We start from the raw sequence: 27,605 nt of genomic DNA on the forward strand, positions 1-27,605 counted from the left end.
TGGATATTTGGTGGCTTCAGGTTCTAGTCTCTTCTGCCACATTATAGGCCCTGATTTATGTGCATTCAAGCAAAAAAAATCAATGTAAATCCCTGGAGATCATTTTATAACTTCAAAATGAATGAACATTAAAGAAAACTAAATCACCTTTAAAAAGGCAAAGGAAGTTAAATACAGAGAGATAATAGGATGATGGTTGAGAAATGGCAGTGTGTTAAAAATCCTTCTAGGCACTGTTGGATGAGAACACTGAACAGATTACAACCAGGAGTCTTCATAAAGATTTCATAACATGCACGCATTACTCTCTGAAATGGGCTTGCTTACTTTTTAAAAAAACACAACTTGTTCTAAATATTAAAAACATGTTACTCAGCTGGAGAATCTCACATAAGACCCATCATAATGCATTTTCCTCTTGCTCTGAAACACCAAACAAAATCTAAATACACTGGAAAATGAGACACAATCACTAATTCTTAGCTGGTTATTAACCCTGACAAAAAAGAGGAAGCTATTTTGTGCACAGATGTTGCCCAAGTCTTTACACATCTTTCAAGTGCTTTCAATCATGGCTCAGATTGCTTCTTGAAGGAACTCTTCCTTTTTCATTACTTGAAACAATCATAACACAAAAAACAGTATCCTTAAAGCACCTCCAAAACTTGAATCGCTGAACCATATAGATGTATAGAAGTCAGATTTTCTTCCAGATTGATTGGGCATAATGAAAAGAAGTTTTTCTTAAGTTAAAAGAAAACTATATGACTGGCAACAATCTGTAATATCACTTCCTGTAAAGTTCCATGAAGTTTTTATGGACACATTTGCTGTGTGTTTTCAAGCCATTCATGAAGAAAGCCAATGCACTTTCTCTAAAGAATAAGTTGCTCCATATGACAGAGAATTAGATCAATCAAATGATTTTTCCTTTCAAGAAGATGTAAAAGTAACATCTGTCTATGCACGTTCTCACTTTCTTTTTTGCTCAGTTTGGTGCTCAAATCGATCTCAATCAATTTACGGATCATTACGTTAACCTAACTCTGGTATTAAATTCTAAAACAAAAGCCTTCTGCAAAGAAAAGCAAATGCTTTTGCATCCAACAACGTCTAAAGATACTGCACCCCATCCTGCCAAAAGCATATAACCAATTAAGTAAAATATGTGTTGCAATCCATTCTGGCCTATATGAACTTTTAAGATCTTTCAACCAAAGATCTTCTAACTTACATTGACCCTCTGCTTTTCTCCAGTTATCTGAGAACTCCTTGTGTAATTCCCCTTTGTCTTTATAATGCAGGCTGTCTTTTCTGGAATCCAGAGCATGTCAATTAACTTAGATTTTCAATCAAACCTCACTTTTATGCTGTCAACAGTGTATCTTCTTTTTACTTTATCTGCCACAATATCAGACTGATACGATTCTTCTGATCTGGCTTTGCTAAAACTTGACAGCCAATAATCCTTGTAAATCACTGGGCTCTCCATTTCTCACCTTGACCCAATTAGTTTACCACAGCCAATTCTTTCTTACCTGTATCCATCACCAACACTCATCCATTCTTCTGTGCCTACTAAATGTATTCGTTTTTCTCTGTTGCAGAATTTTAATCACCTCAACTAGAACTTCTGTGTTTCTCAATTCATTCTCTCCATCTTCTCTGGTCTGTATTGTTTTTAAAACTCTGTTGCTACTTTGACTGAGTAATATTATGGCAGCAGATTTTTGGCTTTTCTTCAAAATGCTGCAGAAAAACTCAAGGTCACAGGCAATCTTTCTCATTCAGAACCGAAGTCAAACAACATTTATTTTGTTTTTAGGAAACAGCCAGGTCAAGCTTCACTTCACTGCCACAGAGACTGTTTCTTCATCAGAGGGGGTGTCAACCTGATTTGACTGCTGCAGTCCGTATTCCAGAAAAGGCAGAATGTTCCCTTCCTGCTCTCTTAGAGCGCATCCCTTCAGGCGTCAGATCTCATACTTTTATAATTCCCACAATTTTCTCACTCTTAAACCAGGCCCTGGGCTACAGTACCTTATGTATCAGCCATGCTTACCAAGCAGGGCTGACTGGGTTTGAGCATTTGCAATTCTTCCCTGTGGCAATCTGGGAACAGTGGTATCTGCTGTAACCCCAAACTGCCACCTTAAACTATTGTTTATTCTGCATTAGGAACAACGCTTTTAGAGAGGGGAAAAAAAGATTTTAACCCAATAGCCTATTCAAGTCTATCTTCCTTAAAGGAATACCAGTCTGTGTGCTTACTTAAGCCGGCCTAACTTCTCCAATAGTTTCTCACTATTTCCCCTGAACAACTGCCCCTCTTTCAACTGCAAGCAGTTCTCTTCTTCAGCATTCCTAAGCTTTGACTGTCTGGTCAATGCCAGTTTTTAGGTTGGCTGGAACAAGAGGTAAAAATCAAAGCTCATCACTGCCTCTTAGGTGTTTGCAGAGGCCTGGCTATCTTGACGCATTCTTCTCATTGTCCCCAAACACTGTATACTAAAAAAACAAAAGCACTGTATATCATAAAGTAAACCTCCTGCTACCAAGGTCAACCTACAGTATTCATCAGTTATTAAGGCACCTTCAAGTCCCTCACAGGGGGAATCTGCCTTCTTACCTATAAGTCTCAGAGGAATTATAAAGTAATTACTTCCTGTTGGTATCTTATATTGAGATTCATGGACAAATAGATATTCCACACACAAGTATGGTGCAATCTTGTACTCCTGATATAAGTAAATCTCCTGTTATAATTAGTGGGAGATTTGTCTGAATAAAGCCATCACACATTTGACCTGTGTGTGTTGCAGAATGTTATCGGGCAAAGGCCTCGAGATTGTATCTTATTTTACATATTTAACTGCTTATTTTTAAAACAGCATTTAGAACTTCAGATTATGTAAGTGGAATTACTTAGCATGCAATGACAAAAACTCGGAATGTTTACATGTTATTTATCACTTTCTCGTTATTGGGGATGTTACATACCAGTTATTACAGAAATCATGTAGCCACAACAATTTTTAGCAGTTACACGGTTATTAAAATACTCCCCGGGGTGAGGGTGGCAGCCAGTGCTCTCCAGGCCCCCTCCCGGGGAGCCCCCTGCCACCCCATGCTGCTGCCTCTGTATCAGCGCCCTGAGCAGACTGGCTACCCCCGGCATCCCACACTGCTACCTCTGATACAGTGCCCAGGCTTACTGGTTAATCGTTTAAACGACTATAGGCTAACATCCCTACTCTTTATAAGGAACTCAGATGCCATGAAGCTGGCTAACATTACTTTCTAAATCCCTACCTTATTAAGTAATCAAGGAATTTATTGCAACAGAGAATAAAGTCCAGGAACTGAGCTAACAAAATGGAATGAAGAGGTGCTTCAATGGGTCTTATGTTGCAATGTAATCCCAAGCATAATGGGTTGGTCTTCCAATTTATTTGTGTAGAATTGTGTAGAATTTGTAGGCTTGCCTGCAAACTTTTACGAGCCAGTACAGTATTCACAATGATGAGCAGTCTCCAAAGGAATGAATCAGAGACAAGTGTTTGCAAAACTGAAGCCCAAATCCTCAAAAGTATTTAGATGCCTAATTTCCATGGGCAGTCCTCTTTAGCATTTAGAAAAAAAAAATATGTTTCAGCAGATAAGTGAAAGGCTGCTTGATGTGGAGAAAAAATGGAAAGTGTGGCTTTGTTGAACAGAACAGTTTGCATCACCAGTTTGCATTATGGTAGACGAATTCAGGCCAGTAGTCATGTGGTCAGTCTATATGGGCACAATGTTCTTCCCCCTCTCTCATGGGCATGCTACATTTCCCAGACCTGAAGAAGAGTAAGATGGAAAGCTTGTCTCTTTTACCAGCAGAAGTTGGTCCAATAAAAGATATTATCTCTCCACAGCCTCTCTCTACTGTCCTGGGACCAACTCAGCTACAACACCATCACATAAAACATCTCCATGTGCATGCCTGTGTACAGTGGCATGGGAATATTTTTAAGAGTTCAGGTGCTGATATTCCCTGCTTACCCATCCTGCCCAGCCCCTCAACTGAGATCTGGAGCAAAGCCCTGATGTGCGGGGCCAGCAGCCAGGAACCAGGGAAGGCAGCAGAGCTCCTCATGTGTGGGGCCAATGCACACCCCCTGGTGCACAGGGCCAGCAGCCAGGACCCAAGGCCCAGAGTCAGCAGCAGAGCCTTGGGCGTGTAGGGCAGCAGCTGGAATCCTGGGTGTGAAGCCAGCAGCTGAGCCCCCAAAACGTGGGGTGGAATTGAGTTCGCGGGCACTAGGCTGGGAACCTGAGGGTGGTTCAGCACTGACCCCTGACTCCCAGAGCCTAATTCCTGTGCCTGTCTCTGAGTAAGACTGATATTTGGTACATCAACCCTGAAGAAATATTAAAACTGTTCTATTGCTTTTAATTATCCTGTGTTGCTACAGTCATCAATATGTACCCTACTGAGAGACCTCATACTCAGTACAGCTTCTATTAGCTTGGCTTTTGATATTAATTTTGAAGTTAAATGTGCACATTCTTACATGCACAAAGCCTGCAAGTTGCTGATTCAGCAGGGCTGGGGTATGAAAGAAAAACCTCCAGATGGAAGAACTTCAGGGAACTTCAGGTGTTCAGGCTCTCCGACGTGAGAACAAGTCACTGAGAAGCATGGAACCCTTACTCTTTAAACGTGTAACATTTCTCCTTGCTGAATAATAGACGTCTAATTGCCTCAGCATGGCCAGGTGGCCAGAAGAAAGCAGCACTTGCAAAAGAAAGATTTTATAAACTAAATATTGTAAAAGAATTGAGTCACCCTGATTTTTAAACAAGGTTTCCATGCAGGTGTGTACCACTGGGAAAGACAGAATGTGGTGCTCAGATTTCACTCATCCATACAGTCTCCAGTCAGTGACCTTTAGAAAGGACAAATCAATACTAAGAAGATACTGTATCTGCTGTTTCTTACTGTGTATGAAAGGTCAAGCAATTTCCATATATGTAACCATTCCAACATTGCTGATTTCTGACACACAGATTGCCTAGCCCTGGAGAACTATGGCAGAGAAAAAAATTCTCATCTTGTGCATCATATTCCAGATCCTGCAACATCTATTTTTAAAAATAAATCTGGCACTGAAACTTGCCACTTTTTATTTGATAAATAATGTATGCTGTCCATACAGGGTAGCAGCTAAAGCTTTGCATGTTGCTAAATGGTTTATTGATATACACTAGAGAGAAAATATCCAACAAATATAAAAGACCAGTTTTTTTTGGCAAAACTCAATAATACTTAACTGTATATATTACTACAGAGGCACAACCATTTTCATAAGTAATAATTAAGTTAGCCTGCTTCACATTTTCAATTAGTATTCCCAGACAAGAAAGATTAGTCTTCTGTAGTTTCTTTAGAAGTTACTTCAAAAGTTACTGAGTTCTTTTCAGCATATCCTCTGAGAAGCCTTTTGAAAAGTAAACTGGTCCAATTGGACCCAAACTTGTTTCCCTATATCTCAATGGCAAAAATTCCATTGATCTCAATCAAAGCAGGATCAGGACCATGCTCCAGATCCCACCCCATTATTATTTTATTTAATAGAGCTGGTTGAAAAAGAGCAAGACATTCTTGTGAAAAACTTGTTGAAATTTTGTAAATTCAAAAATATTCTACCACTTCCAATATTTAAACACTAATGTTAATAGATTGCAAGTCCACACTCCAATGATGTTCTCTTGCTGATAAAAGTTGAAAAGAAATCAGGTCATATAGTTCTGTATTTTTCAGCAATTTGTGTGCTATTGGTGCAAAATATATATCCTGTTACCATTATCACTATCAATTTTTTTTTAAAAATCCTGCATTTCTGTTTTTACATAGTTGCTTGGATCCTCTATCAGAGAGAAAAAAACATCTAAAATGATCACCATATTCTGGTTCACTCAGTATATTGCAAACTTTTTTAAAAGTCATTCTCTAAGCAGAGTTTCTGCTCAAAACAGCCGATATGAAAGCAAACACGCATTTTAAAACATCTAAAACTGTCAGCTATAATTTTTCATATACTGAGGAAATCAAAGATGGTGGCTGTTATGCAGGATAGAGTTACCTGCCTCTTCATCTTGTCACATTGCAAAAATAAGCAATGTCATAAAAGTACAGATTTAAAAATATATATATATTTTATAGCTTTTTTGATAGCTGATTTATTGAGTGTGCTTTTTTTGGACTCTTTCCCCCTGAACCTTTATGAATAAGCTGTTTTGATGATTGTGCTTTTCAAACTTTTATTGGGAAATAACAGTCAACTTTCTAAGTCTGACTGGCTGACAAAGCCTATCAGGTGTAGTACAGTACATGTCTTTGTGGGGTTAATGAGGCTGAGGCTATTTTTACTAAGATGCTCCTAAAATTCTTTCCTGCTGTTCTTTGCGCTCACACATAAAATCATTGTACTCTTCCAAATAAATCTGGCTGAAAATGTAGGTTACTTTTAGAGAAATCCATACAAGCACTAATTTGAAAGTCTCTTTCTTTCTTATCCTCTGATCATAAAATAGCAGTAATGGTGAATAATCATTATTCACATATCTAGTTTCATTTATTTCATGTCAGCCCTAATTTAATAGATTGTAATCCTGCACCCTATTAATCAGAAATGGTAGCAAATATAAGCAAAGGCTGCATTTTTAGAAAGAAGTGAAAACAGGATTTGGGTCATGAAATGAAACGTAGCAGGACAGAGATCTTGTCACCTTACGTTTTTGTAAATCTCCATTATGAGATCGAAGAACAAAAAGATACATTATAGATTTTGTTGTTTCAAAATTAGAACACCTTCAAACATTATAGTGGTGTGATCTTATGGATTTGAATTCTGTAAATGGCTTAGGATCATAGACTCAGAACTGGAAGGGATCACAAGAAGTCATCAAGTTCAGTCCCCTACACTCATGGCAGGACCAACACTGTCTAGATCAGGGCTACTCAATACATGGCCCATAGGCAGCATGCGGCCCGCAGCCTGTTTGTTTGCGGCCCGCAGTGCGGTTTGGGTTTATGTAGGGCTCAACACGCAGCTCACAGGTAGGATTCTTTGAACATGGCTTCCACTGGAAACACACTCCATAATGGTGACTCAATATAATGGTCTTCTGTTGGTATGCATTTTAGTAGTTAAATTCCTGGACCCTCATTGCTCTTTAAAAGTACTGCCATATGCGTGGAAATCGGGTAAATATTGCATTTTATTAATATAAGCAGAACTGACTTAAATGGGGACTGCATGTTGTGTAGTGTTGCCTTAATCTTTGCGTTCTTGCCCGTAAGTGTGAACGAAGCTATTTGCATATATTTACATATATTTGCATATACATGCAACCACACTTAAGTTACAGCCCTCAGTATGTGCTGTGAATATTATGATGGCCCCTGGAGCTTCCAAAGTTGGGTAGCCCTGATCTAGATCATCCGTGACAAATGTGTGTCTAACCCAGTATTTCCCAAATGGTGCTCCATGGAACCCCTGGGTTCTGCAAAGCGAAAGTAAGGGTTCCGTGAGAACTCGATCACTCCCTCCCCCCTCCTTCTCTGGTTTCCTGCCAGAACCTCCCCTCCCCCGCTGCCATTCTGCGTTTCCATTCTGCAAGTCTTCCTGGTCTACTCCCCTCCCCCCCCCCCGCCTTTTTTTTTTTTTGCTTGACAAATTCCCTCCTCCTCCTCCCCTTCTCTCCCCCAGCTGTAGGGGTTCTTCAAAATTATTCCGAGCTTAAAAGGGTTCTGTGGCCAAATAAAATTGGGAAACACTGGTCTAACCTGCCCTTAAATATCTCCAATGATGGAGAACCCACAATGTATTCCAGTGCTTACCCATCCTGATAGTTAGGAATTGTTTCCCTAAACTTAAACCTCCTTTGCTGCAATTTAAATCCATTGCTTTTTATCCTGTCCTCAGAGGTTAAGGAGAATAATTTTTCTCCCTCCTCCATGTAACAACCTTTTAGAGACCTGAAAACTGCTATCATGTCCCCCCTCAGTCTTCGCTTTTACAGATTACACAAAACTAATTCTTTTAGTCTTCTCATAGGTCATGTTTTCTAGAGCTTTCATAATTTTCGTTGTTCTTCTCTGGACTTTCTCCAATTTGACCACATTTTTTTCTGAAATGTGGCATCCAGCTGAGGACTAACCATTGCAGAGCAGAGGGGAAGAATTGCTTCTTGTGTCTTGCTTACAGCACTTCTAGTTTGTTTAACAACAACAACAACAACAAAAAGCTATACCAAATAAAGAGCAAGACCTTTGTTCATTGGGCAAACAGTGCACATTGTTACACTACTAGGAAAGTGGTTTTTGTTGTTTTGTTACTTAGTTACATGCATAAATTAATTTTCTGGTTAATAATTGGTTAAACTAAACCCAGCTTCCCTCTATTTTGGTAAATTCATGACTAAAAGAAAATTCTTAGCACACCTATCTCAGAATTATTTGAAGATAAGGATGATCTTATTTTTGAAGTCACCTTCTAAACCAGAACAAAAAGAACTTATACTCAGTATCTCACATTTAAAATTCTTTGTACTCCTTAAAACTAAAACTACTATAAGATATTTAATTACTTTCACAAATGTAGATTAGTAATTTCTGTGAAGTAACATATACATTCCAGTAGTCCATTAGGTCATATTTGGAATGCCTCCTGAATTTGAATCATGACCTGACATTCTCACACCATCTTGTTACTCACTACTACCAAAATAGAGTTAAGGACTTTACTTCCTAAAGCAGCTGCACGCTACAGTTCCATTATCATGTTGTTACATAAATACAATTGCAATACTGGCAGTGGGGGAAAAAAATCTCTCCAACATGAGCCTGGCCTATGCCTCATGGAATTTATTAACTGGATGTACAATTACATGCAACAAACAGTACACAAAAATGACCTAAGTTCAAGGAATAATCCAAACCGTATATAGCAAATCAAAATGCAAAATAAAATTGTGATTATTCTACCTGTATCGGACATGCTCAATAGTGTCATATGTCAGCTTGCTGCTGATGTTCTGACTATGAGGGTTGCCTATGAGACAAAAGAGACACAGAAGTTAATCAATCAGATTTGTTAATATTTTTTTCTTTATCTAAGTACTGGATCAAGGCCATGAAAAGATGACAAAATGAGATTTAATAACTATTTCACACTGCTGCCCCGAAGCTCCTTATACAGTAGTAGTTAGTCAAGAGGAGACACATATAACAGAAGAAAACAGTTATGACAGACCTTGAAACTTCATTTGGCAGATACAATTAGATCATTTACTAATACTAAGAGAACATTAGAAGGAAATTACAACTGTCTACCACTCCACTAGAAGGAAGCTACAGAGTATGCATGAGTAATAAATACACACGCCAGTTAACAAGTCAATAACAGAGTGTTTAAAAGGTATGATATGTTGAAGTAACAACCAATTATTTTTGGACATCTGGATTTAAATTTAGCCTATGTTTTAAATGGGAATGATTTTTGTAGTTTAACTGCAAGTCTCAGTTGAAATCAGGAAATCAACCGGCCTCAGACTATTCACAACTAACTGGCAGGGTCTGTTCAGAAACTAACTAACAGAGAAGCAACAAGCCTTCACTGAAGCTAATGTGGTAGATCCCTCTGGCAAGAAAGTATGTAACTTTTCAAGCACATCACTCTTTCATGTTAATAAGCACTTGTATTCACCTAATGACTAAATATTTGAGAAATACAATTTTAGAAGTTAAATGGTAGAGCCATATAATTTTTGCAGTAAAAGGGCATGTGCACAGCTATTTTAAATAGTTTATAAAAATCACTGGGTTTCTTACTGTTGCAGAGATTGCAATAGAACAGGGGTGGGCAATACATTTTAATAGGAGGCCACTCCAAGATTTTGGTTCTGTGGAGGGGGTACGGGGCCTTGGACAGAAGGGGGCTTGGGATAGAGGACTGGGGTGCAGGAGATGGTGTGGGGTCTGAGAGGGAGTTTGGGTGAAGAAGGGAGTTATGATCTGGGGCAGAGGCTTAGAGTGCAGAGTCCAGGAGGGGTTATGGGTACAGGAGAGGATTCTGGCCTGGGAGAGAGGTGTAAGGTCTGAGAGGGAGTTGTGACAGGGTGGAAAGTGGGTGCAGAGGGTTTGGGTAGTAATATGAGCTAGAAAGTTGGGGGGGGGAGGGAGATGGGGAGTCAGAGGCAGGGTCTGGTTGGGAGACACTTACCTAGGAGGCTCCGAGCCAGAAACCCTGCAAGAACCTGAGACAGGCTCCATGCTTGTCGGCTGGGCTGGCTGCTCCATATGGCTCTGCTCCAGCATGGGGAGGGAGAAGGGAGGAAGCTTCGCTCACTGTCCCTGATTCCAGCAACATTTCTCAGCTCCTGTTGGCCAGAAACTGACCAATGGGAGCTGAGGGATTTTGCTAGGGAGTGGGGACAGCTCATGAAGCTTCTTCCTCCCTGCCCAGAGTATATAACACAATTAGCAGCCTGCTATTTAAAGCGGCTGCAGCTGCTCTATAATAAGGGTGCTGGCAAGGCAGCCACAGCTAGCTGTCTCTTCCCCACCCTCGGTGTAGAGCCCTTAAAATAATAATACAAGTTCTAGAAAATAATAATACAAGTTCTAGCTTAAAGAGAAGCTTCATAATGAAAATGTACTCTACACCTGGTTCCTTTGGCTCTCATACTTGTTGCATCTCAGTGATTTCCATATTGAGACTTCTCAATTTACAAATAAATGTTTTCCCCTTCTAACTCAAAGTGAGTTATGGTGCTTTAGGCCTGTGAATAATCACCAGAAATTAAGATCTGCAAACAAGATCAACTCTTACTTAAATCTGTGTCTTTTAATACTGTCCCTCGTTACACCTGTGCCACCCAGCAGCACTACATGTGAGGTTGCACAGGTGTAACTGAGGAGAGAAATTGGCTCTGCAATTGCAATTTAATTAAAATTTAGATGAAGAGAGGGAAAAATATTAGGATTTAGCTTAGCAGATCATATGAAGTTCTGGCTTAAGCTGTTACTTCACATGAACAGTAGACTGACCCATTCTTTTAACATACATGTTTAAAATTTCCATCAAGGCCAGTAATTTATGTATCAGATTTCAGTCCAACGTTATTTGGAACAACTGAGATTAGACTACAAATATTAGGCTTTACCATCACTATGATGACAGAACATTAATTTTAATATAACTAATATGCACTTGAATAACAAATTCTGAAATAAAGCACATTGCTAAGATCAAATCAACTTATATTATTATAATACTCACTCATAGATTGAGACTTCAGGCTAAAACCTCTATACTGAAAATTATTTCTATGACTTAGTGAAATTGAGCTGCATTCTAAATTCTGGCCTATTCTGCACTGGCATGGCAATGGGGAGCAAGCAGAAGCAGTTGCATGCACAATGAGCACCAGTCGGAATCCAGGATATGTATGCCTTCAGTGCCCTGCTCTCATTTATTAATCTTAATACAGGTTGGACCTCCCTAGGCAAATGCAAAGTATTCCACTTAAGGAGGAACAATGAGTTTCAAACATACAAAATGGGAAGCGACTGTCTAGGAAGGAGTACTGAAGAAAGGCATCTAGGGGGACATAGTGGACCACAAGGTAAATATGCGTCAACAGCATGACACTTGCAAAAAAAAGCTAACATTCTGGGGTGTATCAACAGGATTGTTGCTAGTAGAACACGGGCAGTAATTCTTGCCCTCTACTCTGCACTGATTAGGCCTTAACTCAAGTATTGTGTCCAGTTCTGGCCATCACATTTCAGGAAAGATTGGAGAAAGTCCAGAGAAGAACAACAAAAATTATTAAAGGTCTAGAAAGAAGACTGAAAGAATTGTGTTTGTTTAGTCTGAAAAAGAGAAGACAGAGTAACTAAAAGGGTCTTACAAAAAAATATTCTCCTTATCCTCTGATGATAGGACAAGACGCAACGGGCTTAAACGGCAGCAAGGGAGGTTTAGGTAGGACATTAGGAAAACTTCGTAAGTGTCAGGGCAGTTAAACACTGGAATAAATTGCCTAGGGAGGTTGTGGAATCTTCATCACTGGAGATATTTAAGAGCAGGTAGAACAGGCATCTATCAGGGATAATCTAGATCAGGGGTCTGCAATCTAGATCAGGGGTCATATTCTGCTTTGAGCCAAAAAAACACATGCAACTTTTTAAATTAAAATGACAAATTAATTCAAAAATTTAAAAATGCTTAATTACTCATGTAGCTTGAATGCATGCATAAACCTGAATTTGTCCAGTTATGATGTAAACGGGAAAGAAATGTGCAAAAAGATGCAGCAGAAGTAATCCCATCAAATAAAGCCTGTGAGTACAATGTTCCATTTATGCTATTATTAATCATTATGTCAATTATCAATAATATTAAGTTGCATATTTTCAGTCATGCAAACGGGCATTGTAATATGGCTCTTCGTTTACCACTTGTTCTGCATTTTGATGTAGTTTGGCTCCTTGGTTTGAAAAGGCTGCCGACCCCTTAGCTAGATGGTGCTTGGTCCTGCTGTGAATGCAGGGAATTCGACTTGATGTCTTCTCAAGGTCCTTTCCAGGATTCTGTGATTCTATGATTAATGGGGGGACCTAGCGCAGGATGGCAGCAGCAGTTGGACCCTTTCTGTACTCACTGCAGTGTCAGGAGCCATAGGCAAGTGGAGCACACTCAGTACATACACTCGCTCTGCCTCCCTGTGGCTCTCACTGGCTCATCATGGTAATCCCCATGGCTGCATTTCTTAGGAGATGATGGTCAGAGTCAAGAAGATGCAGGGCTTGGGGGAAGGGGATGGGCATGCTCTCTTCCCGGACCGCCAGGTGTCCCAGACTGGATTGTGAATATGCTCCAGCCAATAGATGGCCGACAGGCTGTGAGTTTGAGACCCCGATACAGAATAAAGTGCCAAGCAAGCATGGACTTTTAGAACAAAAAGTATGAAGTGGTTTGTCTAAGAAGTATCTAGGGGGGTTGTCAATGGAAATCCCACACCCCTGGTTATACCAAAACCCAGCCTTTTGAAGGTGGGGGAGCTGGACACGGTCTGCTGATCACCTGCTACAGGAAACCAAGATCACGGGCCCAAGCCATAGAAAGGAAAAACTGAACTGTTTATGGTGGCTCTTTTTCTGACTGTGACACTAGTATACTCAAAACTACAGAGGAAACCCAGTTGTGGGTTCTGAAGTAATCATAACTACCTGAGCCTCAAGCTGGAGTTGGGGTGACATATGGCAAGCTTTTTAGCATGCATGCAGGTTTATTTTATTGTTTGTAATGTTTTCTCTGTAATTCTTTCATCTTAAGAATAAATGTGCTACTTCTAAAGGAGGTGTGTGGTAACTTACAACTGTTAGAGAAGAAACAGGCGACCCAGGAGCAGATGGGGTAAATGAAACTGCTTTATTGCCCAGGCACGTTTACCTTGGACATCCAACACAACGTCTGAATGGCAACAGATTGGAACCAATTATACCCTTTTATTTATTTTAGTATGTTAATTCACACATTTATTACTACTTTTCCTAAAACCTTATTTAGTAATGTTAACTCCTGTAAATGAATATTAATAAGCAGGTGATGAATATTATTATACCCATCTCTAATTACTATTTACAGAATTTCTAATTAAATCAACACTTTCATATGCTACAAACTTTCCAGATCAGCAGGTTACAAAAAAAGGAACCCTAAAATATTTATACAGAGCTTCTTATCTATTTTTCTAGGCTGAAAAAACAAAGGGAAAGGGCATGTTCAAGGATAATGCCCACAGTGGCTGAACTCCTTAGCACTATCCCAGACTCCTATTCATTTTACATATTCCAACAACAACTGTGGGCCATTACACTGTTCATAGTGTCTAGAGAAAGCAAAGTACAAGCATTGACCTATTTAGGTGATCTGGGTTGTTGCACATCTCAGAGCGTAGACAAGGAACTGTGAGGTCTGGGGGGGAAAAAATCTGGCCAGGAAGGCATGAGATGCAAGTCTGACCAATAGAAGTGGTGGATAATGAGGTACAGTTGTCCCAAACTATGACAAAGACTACAATTTCTGTCATGATTATTTCTGTCACGATTATTTCAGTATAAAGAATGGAAGCACTCTTGCTGTAACTAGAAATGGATGACGTTAGCCTATTTAAATTAAATCTCATAAAACAATGAGAAATTTACTCAGTACTTACCATAAATATTTTTACTGAGATCATCAGTAAACTCCTTAAGTAGACTCTCTGGAAAAAGTGCTGTTCCTGCATGGTCAAGGTAGGTCATATCTAAAATTTAAAAAGTACAATAAATATATGAAGCTTCTTCGTATTAAATTCTAACCTCCCATACAGACTAGACTTACCAAAGGGAAGCACAAGTCACTTCAGCAAATTTTTAAACTACAGAATATACCCTGGATAGAACTTGTTTTCTCCAAAAGCTTATACATACGGCTTTTTATTTATCTAAGGAATTTGTACAGCAGCCATCACTAAGTGCTTCCCCAGTAAGTTTTAGCTTGTAAGCAACAAAGTGCAGAAGGGCTTGTCTACACTTACAAAACTGCAGTGGCAATGTAATTGTGCTGCTGTGATGCTTAGTGAAGATGCTACCTAATCCATTGGGAAACTTCTCCAGTTGGCACTCCACTTCCCCGTTTACTTAATTTGTAAACTCTTTTGGGGCAGGGACTGCCTTCTTGTTCTGTGTCTGTTCAGCATCCAGCACAATAGAGTTCTTGGTCCATGACCAGAAATCATAGGCTCTACCAGTGTATACAAAAATAAATAATAAATAACAATATTGCCCAAAGAATAATCAAGGCATGATCAATGTTCATGAAAAGTTTGATGTTACCTTTAACTAAATACAAGAATAATTTCAGTATCAATTATTTACATATTTCTTCCCACTTTGTTGTACTTGAGTCCCAATTTACTTTTAAACTCTTATGATTAAATTAGTAGAAATTTTTAAAATAAAAGTTTATTGTAAAAAAACTAACTGGACACTTTAAGGTCTTTTTTTGTTTGGCCATTTCTGTTTCTCAATTTCTGACAAAATTCTTCCATTTCTTCAGTGTCTAAGGTCCATCATTAGTCTACCATTTCACATATTTTAAGTGTTTCAACCTATTCCAAGTTTTAATAATGATGAATATGATTGAGATTAGCATTTAATACATATTTTTCAAAGTCTTTCCTTTTCAGAAGTATTTAAGGCTCAGCTAAGCTCTTAACTGGAATCCTTGACACTTGAAAAATATATATTACTATGGTGCTACAGCTGTAGCTCTGTAGGTGAGGGTGTGAGACACTTTCAAATATAAAAGCAAATCTGGACAGAGTTTATTCCTCTTTCAGAAGAAAGCTCCTTTCTCCTTTTACAAATTCTCATGTGTAGACTGTAGGCAAAAAGATGTTTTTTAATTATTTGATGTTAACAAGGAAAAATGTTTTGAAAATTTTTTGGGAAAAAAGAAGCAGGGTTTTCTCTTCCTTTCTTGTTTGGTTTGGTTTTGGGTTTTTTTTGTTTTTATTTTTTTACTTCTAAAAAGTCATCTAACATCCCTCCTCCCTCCTCAAAAAAAGCCTGTCTCAAAGTTATTATCTGGACAAAAATCAAAAGACAGATATCATAATTACTAATTGACACAGCTATATAGAAAAAGTGGCATAGGAACACAGCCAGGATACTTTAATACATCATCTTCTGGAGAAACTTTGTATACCGTCTCCACCCCACAAGGTGACATATACAAATATCCATTCTGTTTATCTGAAATCCTTTCATACAGGAAAGATGTTCATTGCTTCCCAGCCTGGTGCTTTAGGCTGTGATTGGATGCTGTCACAGGCACAGACTTTTTCTTTTTTCCCCTGGGATGCTCAAACCTCATTTTGCCCCGAGGCTCTGCCCCACATCGCCCCTTCCCAAGACCTCACATTAGCTCTGCTTCTTCCTGCCCCTGCTCCAACCATTTCCCAAGGCTCCTGTCCATTCACTGTTCTCCACCCTCCTCCAAGCTTCTCTCTGAGTCCATCAGTGGCTATTAGCTAGGATGTGTATGAATGGTGTCCCTAACCTCTGTCAGAGGCTGGGAATGGTTGCCAGGGGATGGATCACTTGATCATTCCCTGTTCTGTTCATTCCCTCTGGGACACCTGGGATTGGCCACTGTCAGCAGACAGGATACTAGACTAGATGGACCTTTGGTCTGACCCAGTATGGCCATTCTTACGTTCAAACACCTGTCTGGCAGTGCCACCACTCCCTATCAGCTGTTGGATGGTATTCCCACTCCCACCAGCTGTTTTGCAATAGCACCTTCTTCCACATCAGTTGCTGAGGTAGAATAAGGATCTGCTGTGGCTGATGGGTGCTGAGCTTGTGGTTGGGTGGCTTTACTGTGGGAGCTCCAACCTCAAAATACCCAGGGAGTCAATGCCTATGCCTGCTATTTTGTCCTAAAAGATGGCTGCATTTCAATGGTGCATTGCATGAAGAATAATACCTGAAGTAAAAAAACCTATCCTTAGATAGCTACAGCCAATCCGGGTTATTGTGATGTTAACTGGAGTACGATATACATATTTATTGGGGGAAATGGACCACAGTTTGCAAGTCACTTTGAGAACCCTCACATTGACAGGAGTATTTATGAATGTACAAATATTATCATTATTATGCATTATGCAGAGAACAATAAGTGGCCTATTGAAGTCAGTCTCTTAGGCCACTAATGAAACAAGGAATCCTGCTGACAAGAGGAAAACCTATCTTGTGTCAAATAGAAATAACACTCTCAAAATTATATTAAAAGAGTTTCCTCAGATAAAGAACCTAGAAATTAATATTTAAGCTGTTTCTTTTTGAGGTTATATTTAGAGGTTGAAATCTTGGATCTACTAAAATCAATGGAAAAATGCCACTGACTTCAAAGGATTTCACCCCAGAATGCATTCTGGAAAAACTTTACGGGAAGTCCAGTTGAGACAGAAACAAATTACTAACAGTTAAACATGTCTTTCTTTTTATCCTTAATGTTTGCTGATTAATTGAAGACAGTAAACAGCATTTAATATTCAATCTTAACTTACTGAAAGAGTTTATACAAATTGAGATTACATTCAACAAGTGAATATCTTCTTCATTATTATTACATATTACATGAAAAAATTATTTTCCTCTTTTTATGTCAATAAATTTGTGTACTTCTAGACAGAAACATTAGTCCCACATGCATAACAGTCATACAAAAGCTAACTATATTATTTTATTTGCACTTTTTGCTTTCTTAACATCTTCTATTTTAACTTTAGTAAAAAACTCATTAACCAAACAAATTTGTTAGTACAAATTAGATAATTATTTCCTTTTAATTCTCAGTGATACACAGTAAACACTCTGTCAACAGCGTAGATCTGTATTGTTTATTAAAAGCACCAGCTGAAAGAAAATTAAAATGTCATTTGTATTGAGACTCTCTCTTTTACCTGGGTGAAAGAAAATTTAATATCATATTGAATATGATTCACATGAAAACTATTCCATTTTGAAGGCGGGTGAGGTATTTCTTTTATTGGACCAGCATTTGGTCATGAGAGAGATAAGCTTTTGAGTTTACACAGAGCTTTTACTCAGGCTGGAGAAAACACTGCATAGTCTGAAAGTGTAATTTAGGACACTATTCCAGAAAGGCATTGATCATATGATAAAATCGACATCCTCGATGAAATGGCTGTATGTGACTATTCAAAAGGATTAATTTTTAACTACCAGCTCTGAGAAGTTACTCAGGAAAAGTTTGTTTAGATAGTTAAATGCCAATAACTAAATAAACTAATACTACTACTAACAACAATTAAGGAATGTAAACTCCTGGAAAATTACTGGTTAAATAACACTAATAGCTAATGTACTTTAAACTGGAGAATGTAGTTATTATATTTTAAAATTAACCATTTCCACGTGACTAACTAGGGGAAAAGTGCATGAAAAGAATGTTTGTTGTTGCTTTCAAGTGGGAGGGAAGAAAGAGATAAGTGAATTCTGGGACACAAACATATACCCAGAATCACCTGGTGCACAGTTTTGGTCTCAGCTTGCACTGGGAGCATACCCCAGAATGCAAAGGGTGGCAGGAACTGTGAGATAGCAACCCACAGTGCATCTCTCTGAAAGTCGATGACAGCCACCTTCCTGGGGACGTGCTACTTGAACCTCGTTGAATTGTTGGCACAGTGGGGATTAGAGATGTAAAATTTCAATTACTTGGCTAATCAAATAGTCGACGCAATTTGCATTGGCTATTCAAATAGTTGGTAAGGGCACCTCCACCTTTGAAATGTAGCAACAGCCTCAAAGCTGTTGCTACACTTCAAAGGCGAAAGCGATGCAGGGAACACGGGGCCAGCAGCGGATATAAGCAGTTATCTGCTGGCCCCGTGTTCCATGTGGCGCTGCCACTTTGAAACACTGTGGGGAGCCCAGTGTCAGGCTCCATGCAGTGTTTCAAAGCGGCAGCACCCATGGCGCCCGGGATCAGTGGGAGAGTCCCCAGTTGGCCCTGGCTACATGCGGCATTGCAAAGCGGCAGACCTCAGGCTCCATGCTGCCAGTCTGAAGCACCCCCTTCTCCCCCCCCCCCCCGCCGACTCTTTCTGCTAGGGAGGGGGGGAAGCAACTAGTCAACTAGCATGTTGACTATCCAATAAGCATTTGCTTATCAGATAGTTGACTAGTCGTTCACACTCCTAGTGGGAATATGTACACCTTTACAAAACCAGGTGCTAAAAATAAACTTAATAAATTTGACCTTATCTCTCAATGTAGACAAGACCTCAAGCACCTGAAAACTTTAGGGGGGTTGTTTTTTGCAGATAACAGCTTAAGAAATTCTCTAACAGGGACACTGTATTTAATCATATATAAAGTAAGAAAAATATATGCAAATACCAATTAAAACCATATTTTACGTTTATATGTACATTTAGAACGAACAAAGGAAATAATACAGCAAAATATTCTCAATCCCAAGCCTTGAGGTATCAGTTTTAGAGCTTTCATACAAACGTCAGAAATGTTTGATACTTGGTACACTAGCTTTCGGAGAGAAAAATAAAAATTTTAAGTCTGTTTACTTTCTCTAACAGAAATATACTAACTGGCAATAACTACTTTATTTTAGTCATCTGTTTTCCACCCCACTAAAAATTTAGTTAATTTAATATTAACATTTAATCTTTAACAGTTTTTTAATCTTTTATTAAAATGGAAATTTATTTTTCTAATTATTTTAGCATTTATGAGTACTAATTATAATAATTAGGGCCCTACCAAGTTAATATCTATGAAAAATGCCATCACTGACCATGAAATAAGCCCTTCCCTATGAAATCCAATGTCCCCTTATTCTTAAGAGCACCCCAGAGAAAGGGGCTCCAGGCTCTGGACTGAGGATGGACAGTGTGACGGCGCGTTGGGGGTCCCCCGTCTCCTGCACCCTGAAATGGCACAAACAGACTGCACCAGCCGGTGGAATAGAGGACGTTTATTGCCTCTCCAGGATACAGCACAGCACAGATGTAACCTGGTCCCAGAGCTGGGCTAGGATGCCTCAGGCCCCATTGAGATGGGGGGAGACTGGGCCCCTAAACTCCAGCCCCTTTCCCTAGGCTGTCTCCTCCATGCTCCCAGACAGGGCAGCCTCCACCTTCCTTTGTTCCTCACCATGGGGGGGTATCTGGTTCAACCGGTTTGGCATCACCTTTGCATAGTGAGGTTTTCCCTGCTGGGTCTTGCTCCAGACAGAAGAGGTCACCACAGCCCAGCAAGTACCCCCACTACGTCACAGACATCCCCTGCACAGCCATTCTGTGGGGTAGACTTACCTCCGTGTTGCATCCCCTGCTACAATAGGTTCTGGGACTTGGCAGCAGCTCCAGAGGCTCCTGCTGCTGGAAGAGACTTGTAGAGGTGCTGCTGGGACCACCAGAAAAGTGGGCATGTAGCTCCACTGGTATGCGGAGGACAGGACTTTTCCTTCCCTTGAATGGCTCCTCTAGTGGCTGAGAAGGAAACTACAGGAAGGAGACTGCAGGAAACTACAGTTGTGCTGCCATCAGAATACAGCGCACAGTTGGCCTGTGGTACTCCTTGCCAGAGGAGGTTGCGAAGACCAGAACTTTAACGGGGCTCAAGAAAGAACTAGATAAATTCATGGAAGTCAGGTCCATCAATGACTATTAGCCAGGATGGCTAGGAATGGTGTCCCTAGCCTCTGTCAGAGGCTGGGTATGGGTGATGGGAGAAGGATTGCTTGAAGATTCCCTGTTCTGTTCACTCCCTCCGAGGCATCTGGCATTGGCCACTGATGGAAGACAGAATACGGGACTAGATGGACCTTTGGTCTGACCCAGTATGGCTGATCTTATGTTCCAGTTCTGAAAGCAGAATGGAAATGAGGGTGACAATCCCAAGAATCCCCTACCAGCGCTTTCTTATCCATACATGATATATGTATCCTCATAAGGAACCCCAAGGGGCATCGCTGCATCTTAATGTCCACCCCTCTACCTCTTCCTCCTCCTGATCTGTTGCTCTACTTCCTCTAGGGAGAATCTAGTTGACTTAAAAGTGAACAGCCTAACTAGATCTATTAGCAGAACACTGAACATGTGAAAGAACCATTCAAGTGGTAATGAAACCATTTAACAGGCATTTGCCAACCTTAGTTATATAGTATATACAGTCAGTTTCTGAATTTACTGTGTTAGTCTACAGGACCTTAGATAAAATCCCTTTAAAAATAATTCATGAGTGTGTTGCTGAAGACTAAAAATCACATTCCTAAAAGATCATCAACACATCCCTGCCTGGACTACCACTGGATAAAGGGGCACCAGTTTTAGTAGTATTGCATAGGACCCCATAAATCCTAAGGATGTCCCTATCCCTTACAGTAGGTTTGCAATACCCACCCCACAGTTAATCCCCTTATGGGTTTGGACCCCACAGTTAAAACACCATGACATTTCAAGATTTAAACCACTAAAAATGGGAAATTCACCAATTTTGAAATCCTTTGTCTTTGAAATTTAGCAGGGCCCTAACACCCACATATATCAGGAGTACTTTCAGTGGACCTCCCAACATGCTACAAACATTCTACAGCCCACTTATGCCACCATTGTCATGCTGCATATCCAATAGACCAAAAGCCAGGGCTGACATGAGGGGGATGCTAGCAATTGCCCAGTGCCACAGAAGATTCCACAAAGCTAAGTTATTTAGGTGGCAGAGCTCAGGCTAAAGCTTTTCTCATGGAGGCAGCAAGTTTAATCAGCCCCTCGCTGGGTTTATTTTGGAGGGTTTCTGAAACCTGCTTTCAGCCCTTTTGGGAGCCCAGGACAGCTGGCAGAGAACTGCTGATGTAAGTGACTCACTAACATTTGACTCCATCATTATTATTACTACCCACACTTGGAACCACATTTATTTTTGTATAAATGTTAAGTTATTTTACAGATATCATTAAAAATACAATTAGAAAACAAGCAACTTTCATCTGCAGTATCGCAAGTTGTGTGTTTGGCTACTTTTTAATTAAGCTGGCACTGTTAAGATGAATATATGCTAAATGTACATTCTAGAAAGAGATAATTATTTGATTGTATTACTTGAAATAATAAATGACAAAGCACAATATGGTAATAAAAGCTATAGTAATTACTCCAGCCAGGACTGGTTAGGTATTTTAGAACTCACTACTCAAAGAATTCAATTTAAGGATAAATGGGGAAAAAAAGTTATGACATGCCCAGATCAATCAAAAATAATATAACTGTATAATAATCCTTCTTGAACTTTGAAAGAGAATAGAAAGTAACAGCTGTGTTATCTGGCACTTCACTTACCGGAAAGCTCTAGAAACCAGCATTTTTTACCTTCATTGCAAGTGCAGTTTGTGCAGACCTGACAGGCTCCCAACCTGGTTTCATGTGGCTCCCTAGAAGCAGCAACCTGTCCCTGCCGCTCCTCAGTGGATGAACGGAGACCAAGGTGGCTTCCCTTCCCAGCCCTGCCCCAAGAGATAGCTCCAGCGGTCCCACTGACTGGGAACCAGAGCCAATGAGAGCATCCTAACTAACTCCCAGACCCCACACTCCCACTTCCTACTCTTAGCCCTTTCCCACCCCTGAAATGGCTCATCTCCAGCCACACCCCAGAGCCCACATCCCCAATCAGAGTCCTCACCCCTTCCTACAGCTAGCCTTTGCCTCAACCCACAGTCTCCTCCTGAATTCTGAGCCCCTCATTTTGGCCCCACCTCAGAGTCTAGGAGGCCACACAAAATCTAATAGCCCCGGGCCCCCAGAAGAGTTAAACTGGCCTCCTCTATAGTTAGCGCATTCCCCCAGGGCCTGGGAGAGACAGGTTTTATTCCCTCCACAGTCCTTTCTTTAAAAGTGAGAGGGACAGGGTTAGAGAGGGAATGATTCTAGTCCCATGGGTCAGGTACTCATCGAGGAGGGCAGAAGACTCTTTCATTATTTATCCACAATAAAACAGCTTCAACAGGAGGAATTGGGAAAGCCTCTCATCAGCACATCCCCAGGTCAGTAGTTAGAGAGCTCTTCTGAGAGGTGGGAGACACCTCTTCCAAACCCTTCTCCTCCAGTGGCAGGAAGAGTGAATCAAAGCTGGGGATCTCACATCCCAAGTGAGTGATCTAACCACTAGGATAAAAAGTTATAGGATGGGTAACCCCCTGTGTCTCCTCCTGCCAGCTTCTCAATGGCCCCTGATCCTGTAGACAATCTACTTTGGGGACATTTTACTTTGAAAGAGAGCTTAGGTTCCTGCAAGGTTTGTCTCCAGTACTATGCATCGCAGTGGGGAGATTTAGGTGCCTTAACCTGGGTTTAGATCCCTAAGTAGATTCATGTTCCACCTCTAACAAATGGATGGAAATACATACACGATGAAGTACATATTTCACACACTACACTACGAGTTTTCTTGGCAAAAAAAGATGCTAATGAGGGACTCGTTTGCATGAGTCAATCTCATTTGCATATTTTCTGCTGACCTGTTTTTGTGCAAAAACAAGCATTGTGGATGTTTTCTTTTTACGCAAAACCCCCTTTTTTCCACAAGACAGGTATACCTTCCTTTGGGGGGCATAAGAATCTTGCGGAAAAAGGGGTTTTGCGCAAAAAGAAAACGTCCACACTGCTTGTTTTTGCACAAAAACCCCAGCGCAAAAACGGGTCGGCAGAAAATATGCAAATGAGATAGCGACTCGTGCAAATGAGTCCCTCATTAGCATTTTTTGCCAAGAAAACTATTAGTGTAGATGTAGCCTGGGAGTGTATATACCCAGATAAAGATTGTGTGTGTCATAAGCCATTAATTAAAATGGTTTACAGAGAGGAGAAATAGAAACACTACAGCAGAAAGCTAGGGATGCACAGTACCTAGATGGATTTAGCACAAACTAACCCTTACCCTGTACCTTCAGGTCCTTTTAGGGATTTATTTAGACAAAAAAAAATCAAAACCAGAACCTGTTCACTGAATGAATGTGTCTTTTACCGTAAGTACCAGTTGCCCTCTTAGACAAGATGCTATCTTTTTTCACTGGCCTGGGGCAGGAAACTGTTCAAAATACCACCAAAACATAAGATATTATCTCACTCGCCTTGTCTAACACAAACAGTGTGATTGACAAGCCATAGATGCTGAAAGCTTTAACAGTTATAATGCCGATAAAGGAGATTGTTCCTCAGCATGACCTCTGATTTAATTGCTACAAGGCTCGGTTAAGTTACTCAGTAGTCCATCTGCTGCCATGGGGGCAGTTTCCAGGTTCTATTATAAAAGGAATGCACACTGTTTGTCAATTTTACTGATCAAAACTCTACTTGATTGCCAAATGCTAGTCTGGGTTGTCCACATACAATCCTGATATCAGTATTTAAAGGAATGTTTCAAGTTATGAGACATTAGGGATGTAAAAGTTTAACCAGTTAACTGATATGCTGATGCTTATCAGTTCTGATTAACTGTTAAAACTCCGGTAAGGGCTGATGCTGCTGGCAGCATCCTGCTGGGGCCAGAGGCCAATGGGGCTGGGAGCCAACATGGACCAAGAACCTGTGGAGCCGGCAAAGCCCAAAGACTACACAGCAGCCCACAGAGCTCATCTAATGGTGTAAGCTATTTATATTTTAATCGGTTACATGGTTAATAGTTTTAGAAGTTTCTTACATCCCTATTAGACACCATGTAAAAGTAACATTTAATTAATGCATCTAGGAGTCAAGTTGGTTTTAAAAGGCACAACTAAATGCATAAATATAGTTAGGTATACTAACTTCCCAATTCTTTTTCTCCACTTCCTGTTGGGTTATTTTATTTCCTCCCATGGTGGTGTTGTCAGTAGTGAAGAATACAGAATATTCAAATCAGTGTTAACAGAGAACATTATACTTATACAGAATGTTCTGCTACATGCTACTTCTCTGTCTAGACTTCTATTTTGGTGCTGTAGTTACTGGGTTGAGTCTATTCTGACAATCATGGCATCTGTGGCTAGGAAAATCATTTGCTTATGCTGATGAATGATATTCTTTTGTCAGAATCAAATTTTAAGTGATTCCTTGTCTGGTATGTGAACATCAAGTCTGAAAATAAATAGTGGTCTAAGAAGGCACAAACTAAGAACAAACAAACAGAGCAATGAGTGATCTGTTAGCAGAACAGCTTCCAATATAAAAATGGTGGAAGTCCTAAGATTAGAGTGATTCACACTTAGTTGAACTAATGTTGGAGAATATGTACAATGGAGAACACTTTTGACAGACACCAATTGATCAATTAGATGAACTAACTAGTTTTGCTGTAACTCATTTCTATAATTTCTTTGTAATTGGGAAGCTGAAAAATAAAGTCACTCAGAGCCCTAACCTCTTTCTTTCCCTCTCCTGCACAGTTCTGGGGGGTCAGGAGAAACCAAGTCTGTTTCCGATAGTCACTATCTGGATCTCCTAGCTTCAGGGGGTAGCCGAGTTAGTCTGTACAGAAAAAAAACAACAAATGGTCTGGTAGCACTCTATAGACTAACAAAACATGTAGATGGTATCATGAGCTTTCGTGTGCCCATGAAAGCTCATGGGACCATCTGTATGTTTTGTTAGTCTATAAAGTGCTACCAGACCATTTGTTGTTTGGATCTCCTAGGTCAGCTTTTCATCTGAACCTAGCCACCAGTTTATACTGGGGCCACAAGTAAAACACAACAGCTTCTTTTGACAACAGTCTTCTGCAATGAGACTCTGGCTATAACTTGGAATAAATAAAACCAAAAAGCCTTCATTTTTTCTTTTAATTATTCATACCGGGAGCCTCTTTATACTACAGAGCTACTGCTGTTTCATTATACATACATAGTTGTATGTTTACACATTGCAGAGCTCAGGGAAGCTATGTAAAAATGTTTCCCAAGTGTAGGTATATATGGTGAAAAGCTATTTCCCCAGATAGCCAGTTAGTTTAATATTTATTCTTCATTAGTTTGATTTTATCTATTGCTTGAGTGGGAACTTCTTCACTTATTTAATTGTGAACTCGCCAGTCTAATCAAATGACTAAACTAAATTAATTACTTTCACTTCACTGATGTTCAGACTATATATTATATATGTATAATATGCTTCAGTAATACCAACTCATTATTCTTTGAATCTGCTTTGCAGGGAGAAGGTCTGTTTTTCAAATATTAATATAGAACTGTATGTGACTGGGCTGAATTTTCTAAGATCTCCATATACTGTGCAGTATTTTAATAAGAAAAATGTATTCAGACTTTAAAACTACATTTGCCCACTCACAAAAAATCTGACAGAAACAACTTCTATGCTGACTGTCAATAATTTAATACAAGTCCAATTATAAATCTGTGTAGCTGTTTCATTAATACTTTATTATATCTGGCCTAAATTAATTACTACAGCTTGTTTTCCACTAATTAGGTACCATTCTCAGCACAGTTTCAAATAGTCTCCAATGACCATTTCCAGAGGTGTGTGAGGAATGAGAAGAGTAAGTTTACCAAAAAAATTATATACTGCAGCAAACCAATACTGAAATAACATGACAGCTGTAGAGCTTCACTAACTAGTCATGACAAGTATGTATGTGTTGGGAGAGGGGGGAAATCAACTTGCTAATGAACATGCCTGAACTGCATTATATAATGAACCCTACCTACCAACGGCCTTTTTGGAATAAAAGCAACAATGCAGGATTCTTACACATTTTGGAGGTTAAATGCAGTACAATATATTTTAGTTAAGTGCAGAATACAATGATTTAATTAAAAGGGACACTGTCAAATACTTAAGGGCCCAAGTTAAAAATGCCAGGGAACAGGATACAGCACAGACCATTTTTTGGAAAGACCATAAGTCATTACCATAGCACAGCTATTTGGGAGAAATGAGCCTGTGGCTCTCTCAGATCTGGTTCTCCGTTCCCCCTAAAAGGAGATATTTTTTCCTGTTCCAGGCGCTGAAAGAGGTAGGGCTTTGGGTAGAAGTAAAATGGTTTAGACTCCATACTGAAGTGATGTTGACAATCAGGAGGAATGGACTGAATGTATTAGGATGCTTTTTGTTGGAGTTATTTGCTAGGTTGCTGCAAATACAATTTGTTATTTGATGATATGAGATTCATTATTGCTTCGGTATCTCCAAGTGACAGCAGGGTCCACAAGTAAGGGGGATCCAAATCTATTCTGCTCAATATTTCCGTTTCTTTTATGACAGCCCAAAGTAAAAGGCTTTTTGGCCCGTGATGGTTAGCTCTGCAGTCACAGAAGTATGGATTATTGTCAAAGTTTGTCTCTGAGGAATGGTCACAGACTCCCAGCAAACTGTGCAAGGAAACACTCATTCTGTTTCTGAACCAAAGGTCTTTTAAGTAATTGGGAATCATTCTGTTGAGAGCTATTGCAAAATGGAGCAGCTTGCTTTCGTCTGTGAGATAAGCCATTAATGGGCATAAAAAAAAAGTCAGTCTGCCACAACACATTTTGGTTCCTGTGGCTTCTGATCTACAGAAAATCCCAAGTGAATTTGGACTTTGAGAAAGAATTCTTCTTATTACATAAAACTTTCTGTGCTGCTTCTGCTATCCATTCTTCAGGTGAATTCCACTGGACATTATAGGGTCTATCTATTTGGTTTTTCACCACACCACCTATGCTGTTAGGTGCAGCACTCACAGAGAACATACAGAGGACTAGAACTTCAGACTGCATAACTCAGCATAGCTCCACTACCAGCAGTGAAGCTCTGATTTACAGCAAATAAGGGTCTGGCCCATCATCTTTTATATCACTTTTGTATTTAACTTTAATTAGGTAAGACATCCAGGAGATGAGCAGAAGTCTCCACAGATATCTACAGACATGCATAGATCAAGATATACAAAAAACAATACATAACTCTGAAGATATTAATTA

General features: G+C 39.8%; 1 protein-coding gene across 1 annotated transcript in view; it reads right to left on the reverse strand.

The window, feature by feature from the left end:
- Positions 1–27,605, reverse strand: part of MOCOS (molybdenum cofactor sulfurase) — a 346,276-nt gene that overhangs the window by 286,608 nt on the left and 32,063 nt on the right. The window contains exons 2-3 of the mRNA XM_075921610.1: positions 14,272–14,361; positions 9,032–9,098 (exon numbers count right to left, since the gene is read on the reverse strand). Coding sequence (XP_075777725.1) covers positions 9,032–9,098; positions 14,272–14,361 — 157 coding nt within the window. The remainder of the gene's footprint in view (positions 1–9,031; positions 9,099–14,271; positions 14,362–27,605) is intronic.

This window comes from Pelodiscus sinensis, chromosome 2 (assembly GCF_049634645.1).
Source record: "Pelodiscus sinensis isolate JC-2024 chromosome 2, ASM4963464v1, whole genome shotgun sequence".
Taxonomy (NCBI): Eukaryota; Metazoa; Chordata; order Testudines; family Trionychidae; genus Pelodiscus; species Pelodiscus sinensis.